Genomic DNA, 23,763 nt, shown 5'->3' on the forward strand with positions numbered 1-23,763 from the left:
AACAGACCCATGAGAGCAACGATTTGAAAATGACTTCAGCAGGGAAGTGAGCACGTGTTTCCCAAGACAGTGCCCGTGGGGGTGGCGGGGTGGCTTAGCTCCTGAGAAGACTGGGGGCGGGACCACCTGACGCCTTCATGTTGCTAATGCAGGCGTTACTGCTTGGGATCCGACAGCTGGTCAAATCCACCCAAGGAGGCAAGTGGCTGATTCTGGAGTGAAGTGTCCTGCTGGAGAGCCTGGCTGCCTTGGAGCAGAGAGTGCTGGGGGCAGGCACTCAGCGCACCTGCTTCAGAGGCAGCCAGCCAGCCAGGTGCGCAGCTGACGCCCATGTCACAGAGGTTCCACGTTGCCACTGCCGGCCAGCGGTGACCTGCCGATGGCCCCTGCCCCTGCCGTCACTGCCTCTGTACCCACACTGGCTCCAAGTGACTACACTGAGACATGCTCGTCTTCACTTGCTCTGGGAGTCAGCCTCCCCCAGCCCTTCTCCTCTCGTAGGCTGCTCCCTCCCTCTGGACTTAGCCATGACAGAAGAGGAGCCTCCAGCAGGCCAGAGGCTTGTCATTGTCATTTCACCTCCAGTGTCCACTTGGTGAGTTTTGCAAAATGCCATCCCAACAATTTCTGTCTTAGCAACAATTCCCTTCAGTCACCCCGTAAGCTGTCAGCTGGAAAACTGGGCTGAGGATCCCGAACAGAGGAAATGAAACCAGGCCCGCAATTCTGAGTTTCTCACGGCTGCAGCCTGAATCCAATCTGTCTTTGCTGCTGGGCCGTGGCCTTTCTCATATTAGAAATTCCACCTCCCACAACCTTGGCTCCATCTCTGCACCACAGTTATTAGTTTTGCTGTCCTCAGGGCTTGGGCACAGCTGGAAGTCGGCTCTGTGACTAAATGGCCCCTCCATGGGCTGATCCGCGGCTCTTAAACAGCTTCCCTCGGTCACGCGGCCTGGCCAGGGTGGAAAATGAACCACAAGCTGGCGTCCTGATACAACCGGCATCCAAGGGCCAGGAATGTCCCCCAGCCCAGAGCGACCCCAGCTTCTTCCTGGAATCGCAGCATCGTCTGGCAAGGCCTCTTGACCTGTGCTGTCTCACGTGGCAGCACCAGCCACATGTGGCTCTTGATCACCAAAATGTGGCAGTCTGGTGGTGCAGAGGGTTAAGTCACCACCTGCGATGCCAGCCGGTTCCAGTCCCGGCTACTCCATTTCTGATCCAGCTCCCTGCTAACCTGCCTGGGAAAGCAGTGGAAGATGGCCTACGAGCTTGGGCCCCTACCACCCATGTGGGAGACCCAGATAATCAGTGGAAAGTCATGCTTGAAACGTCAGTTCCTAGGGTGGTGTGGGGCAGGGTGGCGGCCAGCACTCGGCCCGGATCTGCACAGCAGACAGCCTCCTGCTCTGTGTGGCCTCCGTCCCTCTTCTAGTCTGGCTACGGGCACGAGTCAGGAAGTCTGCACACAAAGACGCACCCAGCCGAGAAGCCGCCACCCACCAACCCCGTAAGCATCTGGGTGCTGAAGCTATTTTTAGGGCTAACTTGCAAGTAAGGACAACCAGCATCTTGCCTCTCAAGTAACATTTTGCTTTTACCTCGTTCACCAACCTAATGTCATTCTGGACACAGATCCCACCACCCAACTCTGCCGACCCGTGAGACTCTGCTCAGTTTCTATCTGCTGGAACAGAGGTTGGTATCTATCAGATGAGCCACTGAGGACTAAAATCCTCACATGGCCAACACCCTTTCTAGTCCTTTCCATGCAAACAGGCAGCCTTGCCATCCCGAGCAGCAGGCCCGGTCCCCATCACTGGCACTGCCGCACTGCCCCTGTCCTCAGTTTGCCCCCACTGGAAAAGTCTCTCCCGCCGCTACGGCTGGTGGGCAGGACGCTGCAGTTGGTGGGCTCAGAGAGTGTCTTGTGTACTTGCTAGTGACCTGCTGGGCCAGCTGGGGTTCTGCTGTCCCCATGGCAAGGAACAGGATACTGAGGCTGGAGGCTGCAGCCACCTGCTCGGGTCTCCGGGAGTCCCAGGCCTCCAGGCTCCCAGCCTCCACCCGAGGCGTCTCTGCCTCCTCTCGGCCTGACCCCTCTCTGCTCCCTTCCTTGACACTGGCCTGTCCCCAGCCAAGTCTCCCTGACCCCAGCCTTCCCTGCTGGTCAGCCCCTCTTGCTCACTTCACTGTAGGAGTCAGAATTCTTAGGCCGATCACATGGGGTCAAGGGTTGGCCTCCTCCTACCACCCAGGCCTGCGAGGATGACCTCACCTGTCCTAGGCCAAGCCCTGGGGCCACCAGAACTGGACTGCACACCTGGACTCCTCACCTCCGGCCTCCCCATGCAGTCTGACTCTGTACAAGTTCCTCATTTGGTTGTAAACTAGCGTGGTCTCTATTTTTTAAATTCCCTTCCAACCTTGCCTGACCACCTGGATTCCAGACCTGTCTTCTGTGGATGAGAGCTCCAGCACCCAGGCCCTGCCCTAACTACCCCCTGCCTGAGCACAGTAGCTAAGAGCATGTGCTTAGCGGCTGGGCGGGGGTTCAATCCACGGCTCTGCCATTACTAGTAGGAGACTAGTTACTTGCTATTTCCAAACCCCAGTTTTTCCAGCTGTGAAATGGGAATAACACTAACACCTGCCACATGGGGGTTGTTGCAAGGATTAAACCAACTTATGTCACACACTAAACAGTGCCTGGCGCACAGCAGGTGCTCTGCGTATGTTCCTCCCTCTCTCTCTCGGTTCTGCATTCTTGCTGCTGCAACCCTGCCTGGGCAGCCATGGCCCTGCCCTAACACTAATCAGCCACTGCCCCTCATCCACGCAACCCACCCCGGCGAGCTGGGGTCCCCGCATTTGCTTTCTCTGCCACTGGTTTCCAAAGCTGCACCTCCCTTCTCTGATGCCTGCCCCTTTCCCTGGGCAATTCACATCTTGGTGTCTTCTGGAATCTTTCCAGACACCTGCGGGTGATGAATCTCTTGGGAGCTTCTTCGTATACTCAGTTGTCAAAAGCCGTGGTTCTGCCCCCAGGGAGTCTGCCCCCTGGGGGACATCTGGGGATGTTGGGAGACAGTTTTATTGTTGCAGTCCTAGTGGGTGGAGAACAGGGATGCTGTGACATCCTGCAAGTCACAGGTTGGGCCCCTGGCGACAAGCAGGTAAGCCCTGTGGCTTCACTCTCCATCCTTCCTCCTCTTCTTCCGGGAGTACTTCAAGCCTCGGTGTTTCCGTCTGCGTGTGCCAGCCTCCTCCCCTCCCCACCCCAGTTAGATTTCTTACGATCCTCCCAGCATCGTGGTTAAAACAATCAGATACTGATTAATTTTCTAACCACATGGCGCGCCAGGAACATTTTTCATGAAATGTCTGAGCTATGTCATTACAAGATAAAGAGCAGCCACATGCACGCTGGCCACTTTCTGCACTCAGTGAGACAAAGATGCCCACGTCTCCGCATGGTCCCAGCCAGAGCCTGTCCAGGTGCAGGATACAGGTGCGGCTGTGAGGAGGGGCTGGCGCCCACCTGGCCTCCCACAAACTCCAGCCTCAGGCTCACGGGCGAGCCACGCGCGCCCACTCTCATTTCTGTGTTCTTTGCTGAGAACTGGATCTTTTTGTTGGTTCATGGGGTCAGTTCCATGGATGATAGCAAAAGCCTGACGTCTGATCTACGAGGAAGCACGCCTTCCCTTTTTCTTGAATCAAGTTGAGAAAGGTGCATCCAGACGATCGACAACTGATACCGAGTGTTTAAGGCACCCCGGCACTGTCACCTGGGCTTGCAGGGTCTCTCCTAAGACAGTGACAAACGGAGAGAGGAGTCGGCCGTGGCCCCCACTGGCACTGCTGCTGGCTGCATTAATGTGCAGGTGTGGTGCCAGCACCCATAACTCAGGAAAGAGTTCCCACAGAGCATGAGGCACTAAGCCCTGAACTGACTCTGACCACAGAGGGGTGGGTGAGGCCACAGCCTGCAATGCTGGTCCCCAAAGCACGAATACAGACGCTTCCCTTAGATGCCCCCAGAGCAGAGCCTTCGGTCCCCAGATGGTGATTTGAAACTACTTTCTTAAGGAATCAGTGCCCGTTTGTGTCACTACACCTGTAACTCGGGCCATGGGGAGGCGAGCTGCCCTCCTCCCGAAGGGCACCTGTCAGCAGGAATCATGTGTTTGGTCAGCTCTCCAGAGATGCTGGGCTCTGCCCGCAGGGGGAAGGGAGCTCAGGGCAGATGCCATAGAGATATGGATATTTAGCTCCAGGTGGAATTTATGGAGGTGTCATCAAATTCCCAGGTGGCTTCGGGCACGCAGATACCACCCCCTACCTCATAGGAGAGGAGAAGGCCGGGGAAGCACCCTCCCCCTCTTTCGCTGCAGAGCACAGCTGGAGGTGCTCCTCAGGGGCTCTCTCCCATCCCCCTCCCCCTGGGCGGTCCCCTGGCTCACTCATGCCGGGTGTTTCTCTGTGTGGCGCGGCCCACCCTCGTGCACGGATGTGTGTTTTCTCTGCCACTGTTAAATGAATCCTGTTCCTATTTGTGCACCTTATAAATGTCTGCACTTAGAAATTTTATCTTTGTGTGAGACAGGGTCCTGGACTAAAAGGAATAAGCCCATGCCCGCATCAACTCCACTGTGTATAACTTCAAAATTACATCATAGACACCAAAAAAAAAAAAAAAAAAAAAGAAGAAGAAATCTGCTAAGAGCATTCTCACAGTGCCTAGCGCCCCAAAAGCCCTCAATAATACACACGCTGAATGAGCGAATGAATAAATGAATCGCAGCTCTCCTTCAAAAATAAAAATGACGTTAAGAGCCATTTTCTACAGTTTTCCTTTCAAGCGATCCAAAATGAAATGAACAAGCCGGATGCGTCCCAGGAATTCCAATAACGGTTTAGACCCAATCTGTGCTCTAACTCTGCGCTGTCCAATATGGCAGCGACTGGTCACACGGATCCCCCCAGCACTTGGAGTGTGGCTGCTCAGACCGAAGTGCACGGCAAGCAGGAAATACACAACAGATTTGGGATACCCAAAAAAGAAAAGAATGTAAAATATAAAATTAGCACTTTTTTTTTTGCTTTGCATACATGTTGAAAGTGTAATATTTTGGATTAAATAAGATGTTACTAAAAATTCCACCTATCCTTTTTGCCTGTTTAATGCCACCCTTAGAAAATATGCGATTGCATGCGGCTTGCATCTGTATTTCTAGTGGACATGCCCGGGGCTGCTCCAAGCGTGTTCCATTTTAGCACTAGGAGGGCCACGGAAGAGTTCAGAATTCTACAGATTTCCACCGAGTGCAAGGAGCAACCCACTCATCCGTTCACTCAAGGACACTTGGACTTCACGTTTTCACACTTATAGGAAAATAAAGGGATTTCACGTGCACACTCCCGACTGTGATGGCAGGTACCCAGGCACACACCCACGTCGGCTTCTGCTTTCTCCTGCAGTTTCCAAAGAAAATGTCTTCTCTCCTGTCCACCTGTGCAAGCCACATTCGGTAAATGTGCTTCAGTGGAAATCGTGAGGAGCTTTTTTTTTTTTTTCCCTTTCCAAACACGGGAGGGGAAGAGCTCTGGGCGGACACCGCACCCTGCATCCTCGCAGGCCACACCACCTTCTGCTGCCCCGTCTATCCGAGGACCCTCCAGCCCCCAGGTGTGGCTCCGCGCCCCGCGGCTGCCTGCACCCTGCCTCGGCCTACACAGCAGACACTCATCTGCTCAAGGACTGGGCCACTCTGAACCTGGGAACTTATCAGACAGGAACACAAATGCCGCAGGGACCCCCACCCCCATCACACGGAAGGGAGACACAGGCCCCCTCCTCTACAGCCCAGGGCCCTAAGGAAGGGGGGAGAAAGGCCCCCCGGAAGGCAAGGGTGGCGCCGCCTGGTGGTAACCGATTCTGAGGGCGGACGTGGTGGCTGTCACAACCCACAACGGAGTTCTGAGTTCACAGAGGGTGTGAGGGCCCTGTGAGGGCCCCGTGAGGGCAGAGTCTCTCCTGCACCAGCCCCTCCTCGACAAAGCCCAGCTTCTCAGCATCCGTGTCCGTCTCTGCATCGTCCAGGGCCAGGGAGAGCCCTGCCAAGCTGGCCTAGCTGCATCCCCCATCCCAGTACCTCATCTGTTGCCTTCCCCCAGGGATCTCTGATCACTCTGGCCTGCCTCTGGCTAGAGTCCCGTTCCTCTGGTTTAACCAGAGGTCCCTCCGCCCCTGCTGCAAACTTCTACCTCCTGACTGCGCCCTGGTCCTTGGCTGTCTACACATTCCCATTTTTCCTTATTGTATCTGGAGTTGAGCCCAGCGCCTGTTTCCTACTGCACAAGCCCACGGCCCTTGTGCCCAGAGCATGGTCTCTCCTAATACTGTCAGCCTCACTGTCTTCGCACTGGTCAGCAACCATTTTTCCCTTTAACAGTGACAGGCAGGGGACAATGGGGACACTGGGAGGGTGTGCTTCAGCAGGTAGATCTTGCTTAAATCCCTAATCTCCACTGTGGCCTCAAGATGTGCATCTGCGTTAGGAGGTAGGATGTGGCCTGATTCCCTCGTCAGTTAACAGTCAAGCTGGTTCAGCCATCCTGGAGGGCCTGGGTTCCAGTCTCCCCTTCGACCTGACTCCAGCTTCCTGCTAATGCACACCCTGGGAGGCAGTGGTGACGGCTCAAGTACTTGGGTCCCTGCCACGCATGTGGGATATCCCAATCGCTCATGGCTCCAGGCTTCAGCCTTGTCCAGCCCTAGCTGTTGCTGGCAATCTGGAAACGAATCAGCAGGTTGGAATTCTTACTCTGTTGTCTGCCTCCTAAATAAATAAATAAAAATTAAAAATATCAACAGAAGCAGGCTGTCCTGGAGCCCCTGGGGCTGCGGTCCTGTTCCTAAGTCACCTCTGACGCTCAGCGCACGCGGTGCCAAGTACCCAGAGCACCACTGCCTTCTGGGGCTCCTCCCCACGCCTTCCGTGGTCCGTTCCCTCCATCCTCATCCTCACTGAGTGCTTTGGTTCCTTTTATTCCTGCTACCTCCCCACTCGTACCAGGAAAACACCGCCCACTCACACAGCACAAAGAGCCCGCCCACTCCTGGTGAGCCGCCTGCAAGGAGAAGTTTCGCCTCCTCTCTGCCTCATGCCCAGCTGGTCCAGGGCCTGTTCCGCGCTGCACGGGCTCCGGGAGGAGTGCCCGGTCTCTGGCTTCCCTCTACGACCTTGCTGGCTGACCGACTCGTTCTCTCGCGCGTCTCCCCATCTTGCTTCATCCTCGCGAACGCCCCGGTGACGGTACAACGACAGTGGTGTCCAGTGAGTCATCTCCAGCTCTCCCTTGTTCTGCAGGGCCCACAGTTTACTTGCTGAATAGCCATGGCTGTGCGTGCGGCTCTATTCTAAACTGAACAGAACACGTCATTCCTTCCGTGGAAGCAGCTGGACCAGCTAAATAGTCTGAAGCATCAGGGTTCCTCATGTTCACAGTCAAGTGCAGGAACCACAGAATCACACATGCCTGCGGTTTGTCTGCGTTGCAGACCCTGAAACTCAGGCCCAGAGACCTCAGTGCATTTTTCAGACTCACAGAGTAAGGAGAAGTGCTGGGAATAGGGCCCAGAGACGCTGTGCTCAGGGCCCAGCTCCCCCCGGCATCAGGTCGGGGTGGGTGCAGTACTGCACAGTGGCTGGAGCCCAGGGATGAGCTCAGATGACCTGCCCTGGACTCCCAGCGCTGGCCAGTGGCCCATTATGGCAGATCACTGTTCTGAGACTGGCTTCCTCGAGCATGAAATAGGAACATCAGTAATGCCTAAACATCACGGATTATTAAACGAGATAAACATGGAGAGAGCACGCTGCCTGTGCAAGGAAAGCCCTGGATGCAAACAGCTGCTACCAGGCCCCTGCCTGCTCCTCGTGGCCCAGTAAGCCACAGGAGAAGCACAGCGGGTATGCTACTCCCTGTGCCCGGTCAATGCTGCCACTGGAGCAGGGGAGAGATGGGCCGAGAGCGAATTAGGGGGCTTCGTTACAGCTCCGGCAAGAGCAGGGGAGAGACGATGGGCAAGGCAGAAAGGGATCTCTGAGCAGGTGTAACTCGGTTCTGAACCGAGCCTGTCATCGGTGCAGCGAGATCTGGCTCCTCAGTCTCAGGCAGAATCTGAAGCTCTGAAGTCTTAGGCTAAGAGCTGATGGATGAAGGATAGAGACGTGAGTAATCAGGGCCGCTGGGAGCTGAGCCTGCTGGGAGGTCTCTGTGCCCCTGGGGGCACTGCTGGGCCTGGCTCTGGCTCACCTCCAGATCACGCCTCTGCACTCTCAGCCAACGGCCAGCCTCCACCAGTCGCTAGGCTCAGGGGGCCGCCCGGACCTGAACGACGGCTCCCCAGACCGTGAGCCAGACAGCTCTTCCCTCCTCCGGAGGCTCCTCTTGGTATTTCTGATGAAGACGGGGCTCTGGGCCCATGTGAGTGCTGAAATGCTCGCGTGAGCACCACAGGAACAGGGACACCAGGGCAAATGTGGTGATTTGGGAAGTGACAGGATTCAGGGGAAGGCACCTTCAAGTGGTCACCGTAGCCAGCTAGGGGCTTGCCATTTTGACCTTGCCCGTTTTGTGTCTGTGTGGGGAGGGTGTGAGCACACGTACGTGCACATGGAATTCCAAAAGTAGGGACAGTACAGAGTGACTGCAGAGTATGGGAGATTTAACACAGATTGACCACAGCCAGTGAGTAGCCAGCAGACTACTTAATAGGGACCCAAAAAAAAGAGAACCATTTAAATGTAAATGTAAAGCTATTTTATGGTAAACATTACCAACAGAAATAACCAATATAAAATGAAGCTACAATGGCTTATAAAACCTCCAAAGCAAAACATTTCATGTGATAAAAAATTAAGCTACCAAGAAAATTTATCTTAGTAGAAATAATAGCTCTATAAGAAAACTTGTAGGGAGCTGGTGCTGTGGCATAGTAGGTAAAGCCGCCGCCTCCAGTACTAGCATCCCATATGCGCACCGGTTCAAGTCCCAGCTGCTGCACTTCTGATCCAGCTCTCTGCTATGGCCTGAGAAAGCAGTTGGAGATGGCTTAAGTCCTTGGGCCCTTGCACCCAGACCTGGAAGAAGCTCCTGGCTCCTGGCTTCAGATTGGTGCAGCTCCAGCCATTGCAGCCATTTGGGGAGTGAACCAGTGGATGGAAAACCTCCCTCCCCTCTCTCTCTGCCTCTGCCTCTCTGTAACCCTGCTTTTCAAATAAATAAATAAATCTTAAAAAAAAGAAATTAAGTATTTATACGTGAGTATAATTCACACAGCATATCAGGCACTCATTATAAACATAAAATTCAATGACTTTTAGTGAACTGGTCGCATTGTGCAACCATCACCATGATCTAATTTTAGACCATGTCCATCGCTCCAACAAATTCCACGTCCTGGGCAGTCAGCCTGGACTCCTCCCCCCAGGCAACCACTGATCCGCTTCTGTCTCTACAGATCCGTCCTCCCTAGACAGTTCATATAGATGCGGTCACACAGGCTTTTGCCTCTGGCTTCTCCCGCTCAGCACGCTGTTAAGTTTCACCCACGGTGAGGCAGGTGCCTGTGTGCCTGCTGTGGCCACAGCACCCACAGGCCACCTTCCTCCTTTGGTGGGTGCCTGGTGGCTTCCAGGCTTAGCGCGCCCTGCATAGTCATGCACAGGGCCACTGACACATGTGTGCATTTCTCTCAGACATACACGGAGGAGAGGAATCGCTGTGTCACGCGGAACTGAAGCCACAAGGGACTTCAGGGGCTCATGAACACCGGCATTAAAAGGTACGTTCATTCCAGTGCAAAAATCCAGTGAAATCCATGCACAGTTTCTTCATCATATACATTTCCCACGACCTGTTGGAAGATCCCTCCTGTCTTTAACAGTCAGGAGTTCTGGAGAACTGTTTGCCAGGGCGGCTGCACCACGCCCACCAGAAGGTCCTTCCCACTGGAGTCATCCTGGCGGGGCTGAACGGTTCTCTAGTGACTGAGGATGACTGCCTACTGGCCACTCATGTATGGCTTTGGTTCCTCCCTCCCTCTCTCATTCTCTCCCCCCGCCCCCAAGTCCCACTGATTTTTTTCTATTGTTCATTGTATTCTCTACCATTCATTTCCTCTCGTAACTTTATTGTTTCCTGGCTGCCGCTTGCTCCGAGTTTCGCTGTGCTTCTTCCTTGAGATTCGTAAGGAAGCCCAGCTCCTGGGCTTGTCTCTGTGCCCCGCGCGGGTTCCAGCAGCCGCCTCGGCGAGGCAAGGGTGGGCTCTCCTGGCTTGCCCTGTGCCGGCGGGACCTCACCTTCAGAATTCGGGCCAGAGACGGAGCAGACCAGGCTAGGACGCCACAGACTCCCACACTGCCACCTGGCTCACCACCGCTGGCCGGGAATAACCGCTCCTCCGGGCCGAACGCCGGAGCTGGGAGGCATTGTTTCCGACAGGTGTGGGCGCATACCCGCAGCTCCCGGCGGCGGAAGTCACAGGATCTTCCTCCCTGCCTCACGGAAGCCTGGGCAGCCCTGCTCTTCCCCAGTGGAGCGTCAGCCTTTGGTCCTCACGGCCTGTGCCTCTGGGGCTGTGGGACACGGCCAGCGTCAAAATACTGAATTTGAGATGCCGGTGCTGTGGCCTAGTGGCAAAAGGCTGCCCGGGTCGTGCGGACTTTGCCCACACTCCCGCTGACGGGTGGGGTCTGGGGTTGGCTTTAGCAGGAACCATGGCTCCCCCAGGTGGGGGCTGGGCTCGACCCTGAGGCCATGCAGCCGCTCCACGTCCAGTTCTGTTCCTCGAAGGAAACTAGGCCTGAGCTCCCCCTCCATCCCCAGTGACACTGGAAAGACCTTGGGCTGAGGCCTGGAGCCGTGGGATCTGGGTCCCAGCTCTTCACTTCTTACCATTGAAGCCCCTCTTTGAACTTAGTTTCCTTATTTGCAAAGAGGGAATAATAATACAGTATTCCTCACGAAGTCGGTTGGCCGTGAAAGTCACTTGGCCATGAAAGCCATGGACGAGCTTTCTGAGATGCTGAAGCGCTATCAAATGGCAGGCTGCAAACGTGGAATTAGCTTGTCTGCCTTGGAACCCCCGGCCACGGCGGCCATGGAAGGGACTGACTTCCCCATCACGGCTTCTTCCTTGGTCCTTCCTTACTACCTCACATCACAAGAAGGCTGCGGAATGGTAGACACCACTAGGCACTCCCTCTACCCACTCCTTCCTGCTCCCCTCCCAGGTGGCAGGTGCAGGACGAAGGCCGACACTGACAAAGGACACAGCTTAGCTTCAGCACTTGGGGGGTGCTAGGAGCAGAGTGGCCTCCAGCGAGAGCCGCATCTGTGTCTGCTGTCGCGGGGTTGCACAGCGAGGCCTGAGGAGACCAGGGTGAACAGAGAGAGGAATGCGTTTCGGCTAAGGGCTTTTTCAGGCCAGCTGAGTCACCACAGCCCCTCAGCCTTTCCTGCCAAACCAAGCCCCAGGTTACCAAAGGCAGGCTTTTTCCGAGCATTTGAGGGCACGAGAGAGCTGTCTTTTCAATAATGGTAACGACAAACGACTTTAAAGCTTGTGGTCCGAGGGATTGGGCTGTGTTTTCGCATCTTCAGAATGCCTGGGGCCTTCACAGCACAGGGGCACGGCCCTCCATCTCAGTGTGTCACAGTCACGCCCAGTGGGTCTGCCTGAAGCAAGGAGGCTGCCCCACGAGCCAGGGTCTGAGACGCAGCCTGACCTGGGCTTTTGCGGGAAACCAGATAAGCGCCAGCGGCTGGAAGGGAACTAGAGAACAGAGCTGTCTCCAGGGAGGTTCCTTACGTGAGCAGAACTGGACGTGTGTGTTTCAAAGAAGCATCTGGAAACCCTGCCCCGTGGCGTGCCCTCTGGCATGGGCGGGCAGCCCCCCTCGCACCCCCGCCTTCCAGCCTTACCTCGACCCTCGCACCCCACTGCCTTCCTATCCAGGTCACCCTGCTGGGGGCTCCTCCTTCCCGGTCACTGTCCGCGCGGGCAGGCCCGAGGTGTTACCTATTTGCCGTTCCAGGTCGGCAGCCTCGTCGGGCGTGGCTCGCGGGAGGACTCCGGGGTCACTGAAGCTGGTGCGTAGCAGGGTCCCCATCACAAAGAAGAACAGGACGCCACCGACCGCGGGGATGGCGGGGGTGATGTTGACCGCCAGGAACGGGCAGCTGCAGGCATGAGGGGGACAGAAAGGAGACGCCTATGTTAGGAAGCAGACGACGTGCTGGGCTCCCGACGCCAACTGCGCACCGGGAGGAGCAAGGCTGGTGTCCACCGAACACCCTTCTGGGGTGAGCACGCACAGGTTGGGGGCCCACGGTCCTCCCTGTGCACAGGTCAACTCTCTCCACCAGCCGCACAGCCCAGGCCCTCTGTGGCTGAGGATGGAAGTGACACCCCCCACCCCCACCCCACCCACTGTGGAATCCCAGAATCCCACAGCACCACAAGACGACACCAAGTTAGAAGGAGCTTCACCAGACCCTGCCTTTTGAACTGGGCTCCCACAAATCAGGGATCTCAGACGGCCCAGGACGCTAAAGACTGTAAATGCCCTTTCTAAAGGGAAGGACCCGTTTTTCTGTATTTTAGAGGTCATCGATGCACGCGAGGTGAGTGGAAATGCTGAGGAGACGAGGCTGCAGGGCAGCTTCTGAAGAGGCAGCTGGAATTGGATAATCTCAGGCTTTCGCGGGAGGCACTGAGCCACCAGTTGGCGGCCCTGGTCCAGCTCTAAACGCCAGGCACACCTGTTCCCTGCCTGCCGAGCTGACGCACTGGGCCTGGTCCTCGGTTCCCAGAGGCGAGAATGAGCTCAGTGCCTGTGGCCACGTGAAGGATGCCACATGCAGTGACCACACTAAATAACTTCTGGGCGGCGGGGAGTGCCATGAGGGCCCTGGGAGGACGACATCTAGAACGAGAGCACTGCTGGACCCTCAGCCTTGTCAGAGACACTCTTCCCGATGCTCCAGACGGAACATGGAGTGGACAGAGGGCATCTGGAAAGCCGGCATCCCACACGGGTGCTGGTTCGCGTCTCGGCTGCTCTGCTTCTGATCCAGCTCCCTGCTAATGTGCCTTGGAAAGCAGCGGATGATGGCCCAGGAACTTGGGTCCCCGCCAACCACATGAGAGACCTAGATGGGGTTTCTGATCCCTGGCTTCAGCCAGGACCAGCCCCAGCCGTTGCAGCTATTTGGGGAATGAACCAGCAGGGAACAGGGACGGATGGCCCTTCCTGACACAGGCAGGTGCGCGGGCCTTAGTGCTGGGAGTTCCTGAGGGTGGCACCTGCTACTGTGCGGGCTCTCAGGGGAAGGCAAGGGGAGGCTGCCAGGAGTCTGGACCTGGTGGGTGGCAGGCTGCTGGCCCCCAGCTGAGCTCAGAGAGAGCAGGGTCTGTACACCGGTCCGGGAGAGGCCCACACACGAGGACGGCAACTGCCTGGGCAGTTACCGTGGACTGAGGACTGCAGGCTCTGAACTCTTTGCTCCCAGAAGCCCAGAGACACCCCCACAACGTTACGCAGGTGACTAGCCAGGGTTTCCTGCCAGCCGTGTGGACCGTGGTCTCCAGGACAATCGCCTGATTCAGAGACATGAGAACCTGACATTTCTAACAACCTTCACATTTCTAACAACCTTCACCTCTCTCACACCAACTCCCTTGCAGAAACAGGACAAGGCAAACCACAAAGAGGCTGCATGGCACTCTGGCTGGATGAGTCACGGGATGTCACAAGAAACTGCTGGTTGTCATACCCTCCCCAAATGCCAGATGCAAGAGCCTTTTAAGATCCCAGGAGTCCCACAGACTAGCACATTTAGCGAGGAGAGTGAGGAGAGCACAGAGCATTGCTGTGGTAGAAAGCATCACAAGGAAGTCCGACCTAGAGGAGCCTTGCTTCGGTTTGAATGCCAAGTTCAGGTGTGGGAAACTTCAATCTCCAATGTCACAGAATGAAGGGGCAGAACTTTGATAGCTCTCACAGAGGGGAGTGGGTTCGTTATCGCCACAGTGGGTGTGCTTTGAGAGAGAGCTTGTCCCCCTCGCTCTCTCACCCTCTCACCGTCCACTGTGGGACGCTGTAGCACAGAGGCCAGATGTGGACCCCTTGGCCTTGGCCTCTCCCGCCCCCAGAAGTGTAAGAAATAAGTCTCTGTTCTTTATAAACTACCTGGAGGTGGGCATTGTGGTGCAGCGGGTTACGCCTCTACTGGGAACACCTACGTCCCGCACTGCAGTGCAGGTTTGAGTACTGGCTACTCCTCACTTCCACTCCAGCTTCCTGCTAATGCGCCTGGGAGGCAGCAGATGATGGGCCAAGGACTTGGATCCTTGCCATGCACACGGGAGACCCAGCTGGAGTTCCAGGTTCCTGGTTTTGGTGTGGCCCAGCCCCGGTTGTTATAGGCATTTGAGGCATGAACCAGTGGATGAAAGCTCGCGTGCGCGCTCTCTCACTCTGCCTTTCACATAAATAAAGAAATAAACCTTTTTTAAAAAATTACCCAGTGTCAGATATTATTATAGCAGCACAAAATGGACTAAGATACCCTGTTTATGAAAGCATTCACTTCTATCATGGAAATTAATCCAATTACTGAGTCTATTATGGAATTTAATCCAGTTGATACTGCTGGGTGTACAGGGGAACCATAGCTTTTCCTGGGGTGATATTCAGGAAAATACGAAAATAATTAATACTCTTTAATGGGCTTCCAGCTTTTCTTAAAATTTGGGTTTTGTGATTGCTAAGTACTGAAAAGCTTCACTTAATCAACAGTCACAAGGCTGGGGAGACCACCACCGGGCCGACAGCACCGGGCTTGTGCGGCCGGATCTGCAAGGGGAAGATTCCTGCATTCCAGCGCCACTCATCCTGGCAGGAAGGGGGACGGTTCGGAAAGGCAGCCCTGGTCTGCAGCCTGGGCCTAGGCTCTCGCCTGGCGTGGAACCTGCATTTCAGCGAGAGCCATGGAGGGAATACGGGCGTCCTCGGGAAGTGACCATTTCCTTCAGAGATTTAACATGACTGATGACCACAGCCTCCTTCACACACAAATGGTACGTGCTATGCTTGCGGCAGCCTGCATCTCGGCTCCAGGACCTGAGCTGCGGAGGGGGTCCAGTGAGGCGAAGGGGGCACTCAGGGACGGGCTGGGGACCACACGCCGTCCCTGCGAGTCTGTGTTTAAACCTGGACAGAGCTGGTGGCAGCCTGGGGTCAACACCAAAGAACTCAAACACTAGTGAGCAAACCAGGAACAAGTGGAGTGGCCAAGGTGACATTACCCCTGCTGCTTTTCTTGTCACATTAAAAGCAACTTTACATTGTGCTAAGCCTTGGAATGTGCTAGGGCACCACAATGAGAAATAAACACCACGTTAAATCAGAACAGAGTAGCAAACTGATTCAAGGTGAAATTCCCTGAGGGTGCTGATGCCACTGTGGTTCTGAGACAGATCCCGTTCTTAGGAAACAGACACTGGAGTGTTTGGGAATAAAGAGCTATGATGTAGACACCTTACTGTCAAATAATTCAGATAAAAAATGGGATAAAATATTAACAGTAGCTGAATGTGAACAAAGGCTATTCCAGGGCTCCTTAAAAACAGTTTGTGGAATATGTGTAACATGGAAAAACTTTGCATGGATTTCAACTGTTTTTTTTTTTTTGGCACCAAAATAAACATCTTTTAATTCTATTTTTCTTTTCTTTTTTTTTTTTTTAACTTTTATTTAATGAATATACGTTTCCAAAGTACGAATAATGGATTACTATGGCTTCCCCCCCATACCGTCCCTCCCACCCACAACCCTCCCCTTTCCCACTCCCTCTCCCCTTCCATTCACATCAAGATTCATTTTTGATTATCTTAATATACAGAAGATCAGCTTAGTATACATTAAGTAAGGATTTTTTTTCTTTCTTTAAAAAAGATTTATATTATTTATTTGAAAGGCAGAGCTATATATGTAAAGGAAGAGACAAAAGGAGAGGGGAGGGAGGGAGAGAGAGCTATCCTTCATCTGCTGGTTCACTTCCCAAAATGCAAAGGCCAGAGCTGGGCCAGGCTGAAGCCAGAAGCCTAGAACTCCATACAGATCTCCCAGTGGGTTTCAGGAGCCCCGGTACTTGGGCCATCTCCCACTGCTTTTCCCAGGCACATTAGCAGGAAGCTGGTTTAGAAGTGGAGCGGTCATAGCAATGGAGGATGGCCCAGGTGTTTGGGCCCCTATCACCCACAGGAGAGACTTGGATGAAGCTCCTGGCTCCTGGCTTCCAACAGGCCCAGTGCTGGAAGATTTCTCTCTCCCCTCCTCTCTATTTCTGTAACACTGACTCTCAAAATATATAAAAATAAATTTAAAAAAAGAAAAAGTGGAGCAGTCGGGACTTGAACTGGTACTCATATGGGATGCTGGCATCCTAGGCAGTAGCTCAACCTGCTGTGCCACAACACTGGCCCCGTGCTGAGAAGCAGAAGGAAGGGGGTGGGGTGGGGGTGGGGGTGGGGGGCCGCCCGTCTTCCGGTTCATCCACAAATGTGCCCAGCAGCTGGACCTGGGCCTGGCTAACGCTGCGCAGCTGGCTGCTGAGCCACGCTCTTCTGTCTCCCTGGCAAACGTGCTCCTGCCCCTGCAGCTCCTGCCGCGCCCCGATCCTGACAGCAAGGAGACCGGAAGCCCCGGCATCACATTCAGCAGCAAACAGTCTCAGTGGAGTGAATAAACGTGTGTGCCTGTGTCACTGGCAGTTAACGGTGGACACGGCTGCCTGGAGGCCACACCAAGCCTCCTCCCCTTGCCTAGTGTACCAGCTGTACAGCCTGCTTTCCCTGGCCACCACGGCCACCACCACCATGGCTGTCACACGGCTGTCACCACGGCTGTCACCATAGCTGCCACCATGGCCACCACCATGGCTGTCACACGTCTGCCACCACGGCCACCACCACGGCCGCCACCATGGCTGTCACATGGTTGCCACCACAGCTGTCACCATGGCTGCCACCACGGCCGCCACCATGGCTATCACATGGTTGCCACCATGGCTGTCACACATCTGCCACCACGGCCACCACCACAGCCGCCACCATGGCTGTCACACAGCTGCCACTACAGCCACCACCACAAGCTCTGGGTCCACCAGATGCTTAAAACAGACTCTTAGAAAAGCACATCCGTGAGGTCTTCAAAGGCGCCCCTGGACACTGGTGTCCCTGCTGGGCCTCCTTCGGGAGGCATTCTGCTCCCCACCTCCAGGCCGTCCTTCCAATCCCATCCCCTCAGGAACCCCGCTTGCTTGGCCATCTGCTCGGATGTGGGAACAGCTGGGTGAGCACGGCGCCGCTGCCCACCATGTCCCTGCTTCTGCCTCCTCACTCTGTCCCCCTGTGGCCACCAGGCCTCCGCATGTGATGCCGCTCCAGCCCTTCCCAGCAAGTGGAGCTCAGGAGCCTTCAGTGGCGTCCAGAGCCTATCCTGTCAGTCTCCAGCACGCTTCTCCTCCTCTCTCGCTCCCCCTTGGCACAGGACTGAGCCACGGCCACCCCCGGCCTCTCAGGCCCCGCATCTCCCATCTCCCACACTGGCGCTGCCCAGCACTCGACACCAGCTCATGCTGCTTCCTGTGTAGTCTTTGTTAAATGTGGCTTTGTCCTCTGAACCCCAATTCATCTATGCGGCCCTCCCATGGCACTGGGGGCCGTTAGTGGGCGTGCCCGGCCTCAAGGGTGAGGCTTGGCCCTGTTCCTCGCGCTGTCCATCAATGCACCCAGCCCAGAACCTCCCACTGGGCAGGTGTGGGGGGAGCGGAGGGGTGGAACCAGCCACTCCCTCAACCCCAAGCAGAGAGCGCACATCAAACCAACTCCTGCAACGGTACCTGGAGCCTCTGGGTGAGGCTCCCGTGGGCTGCAACCCCGTGCGGTGCCAGGTGCCCTGTGACAGTGCGCAGTGGCACCCTCCACAGCCTCTAAACCAACGATGCGATCTGAGCCCTGGCGACACCTGCACACGGCTGCTCAGACACAGCAGCCCTTGTGGTGAGAAAAGGCATCAAGTGGCCGCTGCCCGTGGCCGTGAACACAGACCGGACACCTCCCCGCTGACTCATCGGGAGAAGCAGCTCGGCAGCTCCTGCCCCCGGGCCTGGGCATTTGGCAGCCACTGTGGATGGGACCCGGGTTCTGCGTGCCATCTGCAACCAGGAAGACTCTAGCCCTGCGGGGCCTGGGTTTGGGACAAGACGACGATGCGGCTGCCAGAGACATAAACACCACGTGGCGTCCTATTTCTGTCTCAAGGACTATGAGCTGCACACAGCTCTGAGGACCAGCGTCACGGTCTCCGGTGGGCTCGTCAGAGAGAAAACAAGCATCTGAAGGCACGCGTGGTCATGCAGAGAAGGAAGAAGCTCATTTAGCGGCAGACAAAACAAACGCTGAACTGATGTGAAGGCTTTGCACAGCTCTGGCTTCAGCCACGGACACATGTGTCCACGGGGGCCCTGGACGGGGACACGTGCGTGTCCTCGGGGGCCCTGGACAGGGACACGCGTGTGTCAGGGAAACCAAGAATTTGCAGGTGATCATTGGAGGACACACTGCCAAAAGGAGACGGACTTTTTTTTTAGTTCCATCACCAATCTTCTCCAATCTTTTGGAAAAGTTCTTTGGGTGTGTTTTGATGTTTATACAGGAAGAGTGGAACTACTTTTCTGCTTCAACATTATCTCAGGCCATGTGATGTATTTTATTGTTAAGGATATATGTAGATATAAAGTTATTTTGCCATTAAGCAGTCCCAGAATCAACACTGTCATAATTCTACACTCACATACAGACTGGCTTGCAAGGTTAGAATAGAGCCGGTCGCTTGAGACTAACCTAACTCCTCCAATACTTCAGATGGAAAACCTGGATTTCATTATTGGGCAGCTGGGTCTCTTTCTTTTTCCAGTGGATATTCTCTGGGAGAAAACCACCTTACTTAAAAACTAAACACCACAGCAGTATCAACAAGATGTAGCTGAGACATATAAAAACCTGGCGGCCTTTGGAGAAGTGGAGAACCTTTCTCTGTACCAAAATGATTCAAGCCATCTTTTGTGTATTTACGCATTTGTCTGCAAAGGGATTCATGTACAGGAGAGTCCCTGTCAACAGCAGCTCGGGACTCTCAGAGGGACTGCAGTTGGCAGCCGCGCTCTGTGCCAGGGCGGAGGAAGCACAAAGGTGGGTGCACCTGCTCTTCAGGCATGTAAATGAGCCCACATCTGTCATTACGCCGCAGGAGGGAGTGGCCTGGCTGTATCACGCAGTACCCTGCCTAGGCTTCTACGTTACCCTGCGTGGGCTTCTACGTTACTCTGCGTGGGCTTCTACGTTTCAGAAACCACAAAATAACCCATTATTTTAAATTTCACATTCCTGACTGCGATGCATTTCAACAATAAGTAGTTAAGGCAAATGATCATAAAATAATCTGAGCCAATGACTCACACGCCTGAAATAATAACAGAGCGGCACCATGAGAAACGGAGGTCATAATAAAAATTATTTTTCCTTTTCATAGGAATCACTGTAAAACAAATATAGTTTTGATTGACAACGCATGGACATTCATTTTACAATTTGTTGCTAATCCCATACTTGGAAATAAATCCACCACTACAAGGCAAAGATAAGCACATCACTTGGAGACAAACAGAGAAGAAAGTGGCTTAAGAAACAGTATCCGCTCACATTGTCCGGGAAACAAACAAATGATTCCAGACAGCTCGCCAGAATGACCATCCCCTGCTGACACCCAGCGCAGCCCATTCTGCTTGGAAGGTCCCAGAACTGCAGGGGAAACAGAGGAAAGCCCCCGCCCAGGGAGCAGGGTGGGCAGGGCTTGGGCACCCATCCGCATACTACCTCCTTAGGGCCGACAGCCTCATCTTAACAATTTTATCTATTTTCATTTAATCTGAAAGGCAGAGAGAGAGAGAGAGAGAGAGAGAGAGAATTGTCCCTCTCCTGGTTCACTCCTCACATTCCTGCAACAGCCACAGCTGGGCCAGGCCAACGGCAAGAGTCTAGAACTCCATCAGAGTCCCCCACGTAGGAGGCAGAGACCCAACCAAGTACTAGAGCCTGGTGCCTCCAGGGTGCTCTTAGCAGGAAGCTGGGGAAGGGAAGCAGAGGCAGGCTGGAACCAGGCACGCGGGTTGGGGCTGCTCAAGGGGGTGTCTTAACCGCTGCTGTCTTACGTGAGAGCTGTAGCTCCCGGCCTCCTCTCGGGGGAGGAGGAAGGTGACGGAGAAGGAAGTTGCTAAGGGGTCTGGTTTCTCCCCCCAGGCCTCGCCAACTGAATGCAGAGGTAAAAGTCTTGCCTTAAGCCCCTGGCGCTCCTGTGTGAAGAGAGAGAGTTCCGAGACTCATGGGTTCAGGGAGGCTCCCCCGAGCCAGGGGGTGGCACCCCGTGCAAGGGTGCAGAACAGAACGCATGTCATTATTTTTAACTCAGGGCCTCCCAGACCACCCAGATAGATCTACTTATAGACACAGAACCAGGGGCTCTGGAGCATAAAAATACAGTCTTCAAATCATAGTCATTGCACACAGCCTGATTCGGCCATCTGCGGTTCAGAATGTGCAAGGCTTGTTACCAAGAACTGTGGTGCTACAAAGCTTAAACCTCCAGGAAGCCAGAGGCCTCAGGGCAGCGTGCGGATCGCACAAGGCATGCCAGCATTCTCCACCCCTCAGATGGCTCTCTCACGGCCTGCGGGATTGCACAGGCATGGCAACCACACAGCCCAGGTTTCCCATGGCAGTCCTGTCTAAAAGGACCATTTTGTCACTTCTCAGGCGGTGGGGAACCAGTTGGCCATAGTAACTCCATCATCTATCTGCTTTCATTACATCCTGGACCATCAGGAGTGGGTCAGGCAGGTCCTTCTGGAAAGTTCTCCACCTTGGGGCAAACACAGAGAGTGGCCAGAGTAGAGATGCAGGGTCGGCTGTGGCCCAGGACAGACACCTGCGGTCTGGCTGTTTCCGTCCTCTCTACACGTGGGAGGTGTCCACTCCTCCGCTCCCATGTCAGAGACTCCGTACAGAGAAGTCTGAGCAGGCCTGGAGCTCTGCCCGCGATTCTGTATTTCACCGACTGTGAGGCACCCAGGTCTGCAGCTGTGTCTTTAAGGGAGAATCTACCAAATAAGACACTGCTCTCAACATCTGGAACTCTGATTTTAGAAAAATTCGACTTACCTTTTAATTCCATCTTCCATGAGGTTTTGAGGCCTCCTCAATCGTATCAACAGAGCTATTTTAGACTTGTTTAGGCATCAATTAGAAAACATGCTGTCACTCCTGTGCATTTAAAAACATGCTTGAGAGGGATCAGTCCCCCCACAAGGTCTCCTTGCTCAGGGCCTGACTTCTCTGTACCACGTGCTGGTCCCAAGGTGTCAGTATCCCCACGCCATCCTCCCTTGTCCCCAGGCCCGCCAGGCAGGGAAGTCCCTGCGCCCCACAGCGTCACCTACTCGGCACGAAGGCTCGGGTGCTCCCGGAGGCCACCAAGTCCTCTGGCTCCCGTCACCTCCTTGGCCTCATCTTCTGCTTTAACCCACACCCTGTTCCCTCTGCCCGACTCCCATGGTTCTCGGCAGCTGCCACGCTTTAGCCCAGGCCGCTCCCTCCACCTGGAATGCCCCTCCCTCGAGCCAGGAGCTCCTCCAAGCCTTCGCTCCACTTTCTCAGCGGCGCCTTCCCTGACTGCTCCATGTAAAACTGTCCGGCTGAAATCCGCAAACTGCAGCCCCCTTCACTCCCAGCCCCCTGGTGGGCAGCACTGTTCTCACATCACTGCCTTGCTGATGCTCTGGCTTCCACACCAGGAATACACGTAATACGGTGAGTAGTTTGTCTGGTTCACAGTTGTAAACTTCAGTGCCTAGAATTCAGTCTAACACATAGTAGGTCTTCAGTAAATGTCTGATGAATGAGATGGAACAGTATCTGAAATCACACACACACACACACACACACACACATTCAGGGGCTGACTGCAAGTTAAGCCATTGCTCGGGATGGCAGCATCCCATAATAGAGCTCTGATTTGAGTCCAGCTCCCAGCTACTGCACTTGGGCAATCAACAGAAGATGGCCCAAGTATTTGGGCCCCTGCCACCCATGTGGGAGACCCGGATGGAGCTCTAGGCTTTTGACTTTGGCCTGGCCCAGCCCCTGCTGTTATAGACAACTGGGGAATGAGCCAGCAGATGAAAGATTTCTTTGTTTCTCTATCTTTCTCTTATTCTGTCTTACAAATAATAAAATAAATCTTAAAAAGAAACCAACAGGATCTAAATGGAAGTTGAGATGATCCAATTTGTGTTTCAAACACGTTTCTATTCCTAACTGACAGGATGTACCCTACAACCTTACCTTCATTATCTACGGTTAGAGATGTGAGGACCGGGCAGAGGGTGGTGTAGCAGTTACACTGAAACCTGGGACGTGTGAATCCCACTTCACAGTGCCTGAGTTTCAGTCCCAGCCCTGCCCTGATTCCAGCGTCCTGCTAATGGGCAGCCTGGGGGCAGTGGGTGATGGTTCAAGCAGTTGGCTCCCTGCCTCCCACGTGGGAGATCTGGATTGAGTTCCCAGATTCTAGCTTCAGCCTGGCCCAGTCCCATGCTGTAGTGTATGTGGGAAGTGAACCAGCAGATGGCAACTCTGTGTGTCCAACCATCCATCCATTTGTCCTTATCTCCTCTGCCACACTCTTTAAAATAAGATAAATTTTTAAAAAATTTAAAAAGGGTAATTGTGTGCACTTGTGCTTTTTGGTACTTTTTTAATTTTCTCAATCAAAGCATGGCTAATTACTGCAGTGGAAAAATACATTGCTCAAAATACATGCACAAATATTTGTTGAACTGACAAAACAGTGACTTGTCAAAATACTAAAATCTTCTTGTGCTTTTTTTTTTTTTTGACAGGCAGAGTGGACAGTGAGAGAGAGAGACAGAGAGAAAGGTCTTCCTTTACCGTTGGTTCACCCTCCAATGGCCGCTGCGGCCAGCGTGCTGTGGCCGGCGCACCGCGCTGATCCGATGGCAGGAGCCAGGAGCCAGGTGCTTTTCCTGGTCTCCCATGGGGTGCAGGGCCCAAGCACCTGGGCCATCCTCCACTGCACTCCCTGGCCACAGCAGAGAGCTGGCCTGGAAGAGGGGCAACCGGGACAGAATCCGGCGCCCCGACCGGGACTAGAACCCGGTGTGCCGGCGCCGCTAGGCGGAGGATTAGCCTAGTGAGCCGCGGCGCCAGCTTAAAATCTTCTTGTGCTTTTAAAAACTCATCCATCTGGCCGGCGTCGCGGCTCACTAGGCTAATCCTCCGCCTTGCGGCGCCGGCACACCGGGTTCTAGTCCCGGTCGGGGCGCCGGATTCTGTCCCGGTTGCCCCTCTTCCAGGCCAGCTCTCTGCTGTGGCCAGGGAGTGCAGTGGAGGATGGCCCAGGTGCTTGGGCCCTGCACCCCATGGGAGACCAGGAAAAGCACCTGGCTCCTGGCTCCTGCCATCGGATCAGCGCGGTGCGCCGGCCACAGCACGCTGGCCGCAGCGGCCATTGGAGGGTGAACCAACGGTAAAGGAAGACCTTT

At 54.6% G+C, this 23,763-nt stretch overlaps 1 protein-coding gene across 6 annotated transcripts in view; it reads right to left on the minus strand.

Moving 5' to 3' along the window:
* ZDHHC14 (zinc finger DHHC-type palmitoyltransferase 14) overlaps window positions 1–23,763 on the minus strand; it is a 267,415-nt gene that overhangs the window by 95,391 nt on the left and 148,261 nt on the right. For all 6 annotated transcript variants that reach the window (XM_070073338.1, XM_002714972.5, XM_070073342.1 and 3 more), the window contains exon 2: window positions 12,098–12,258. In XM_070073338.1, the coding sequence (XP_069929439.1) occupies window positions 12,098–12,258 (161 nt within the window). The remainder of the gene's footprint in view (window positions 1–12,097; window positions 12,259–23,763) is intronic.

The sequence above is a fragment of the Oryctolagus cuniculus genome, chromosome 5 (genome assembly GCF_964237555.1).
Source record: "Oryctolagus cuniculus chromosome 5, mOryCun1.1, whole genome shotgun sequence".
NCBI classification, from domain to species: domain Eukaryota; kingdom Metazoa; phylum Chordata; class Mammalia; order Lagomorpha; family Leporidae; genus Oryctolagus; species Oryctolagus cuniculus.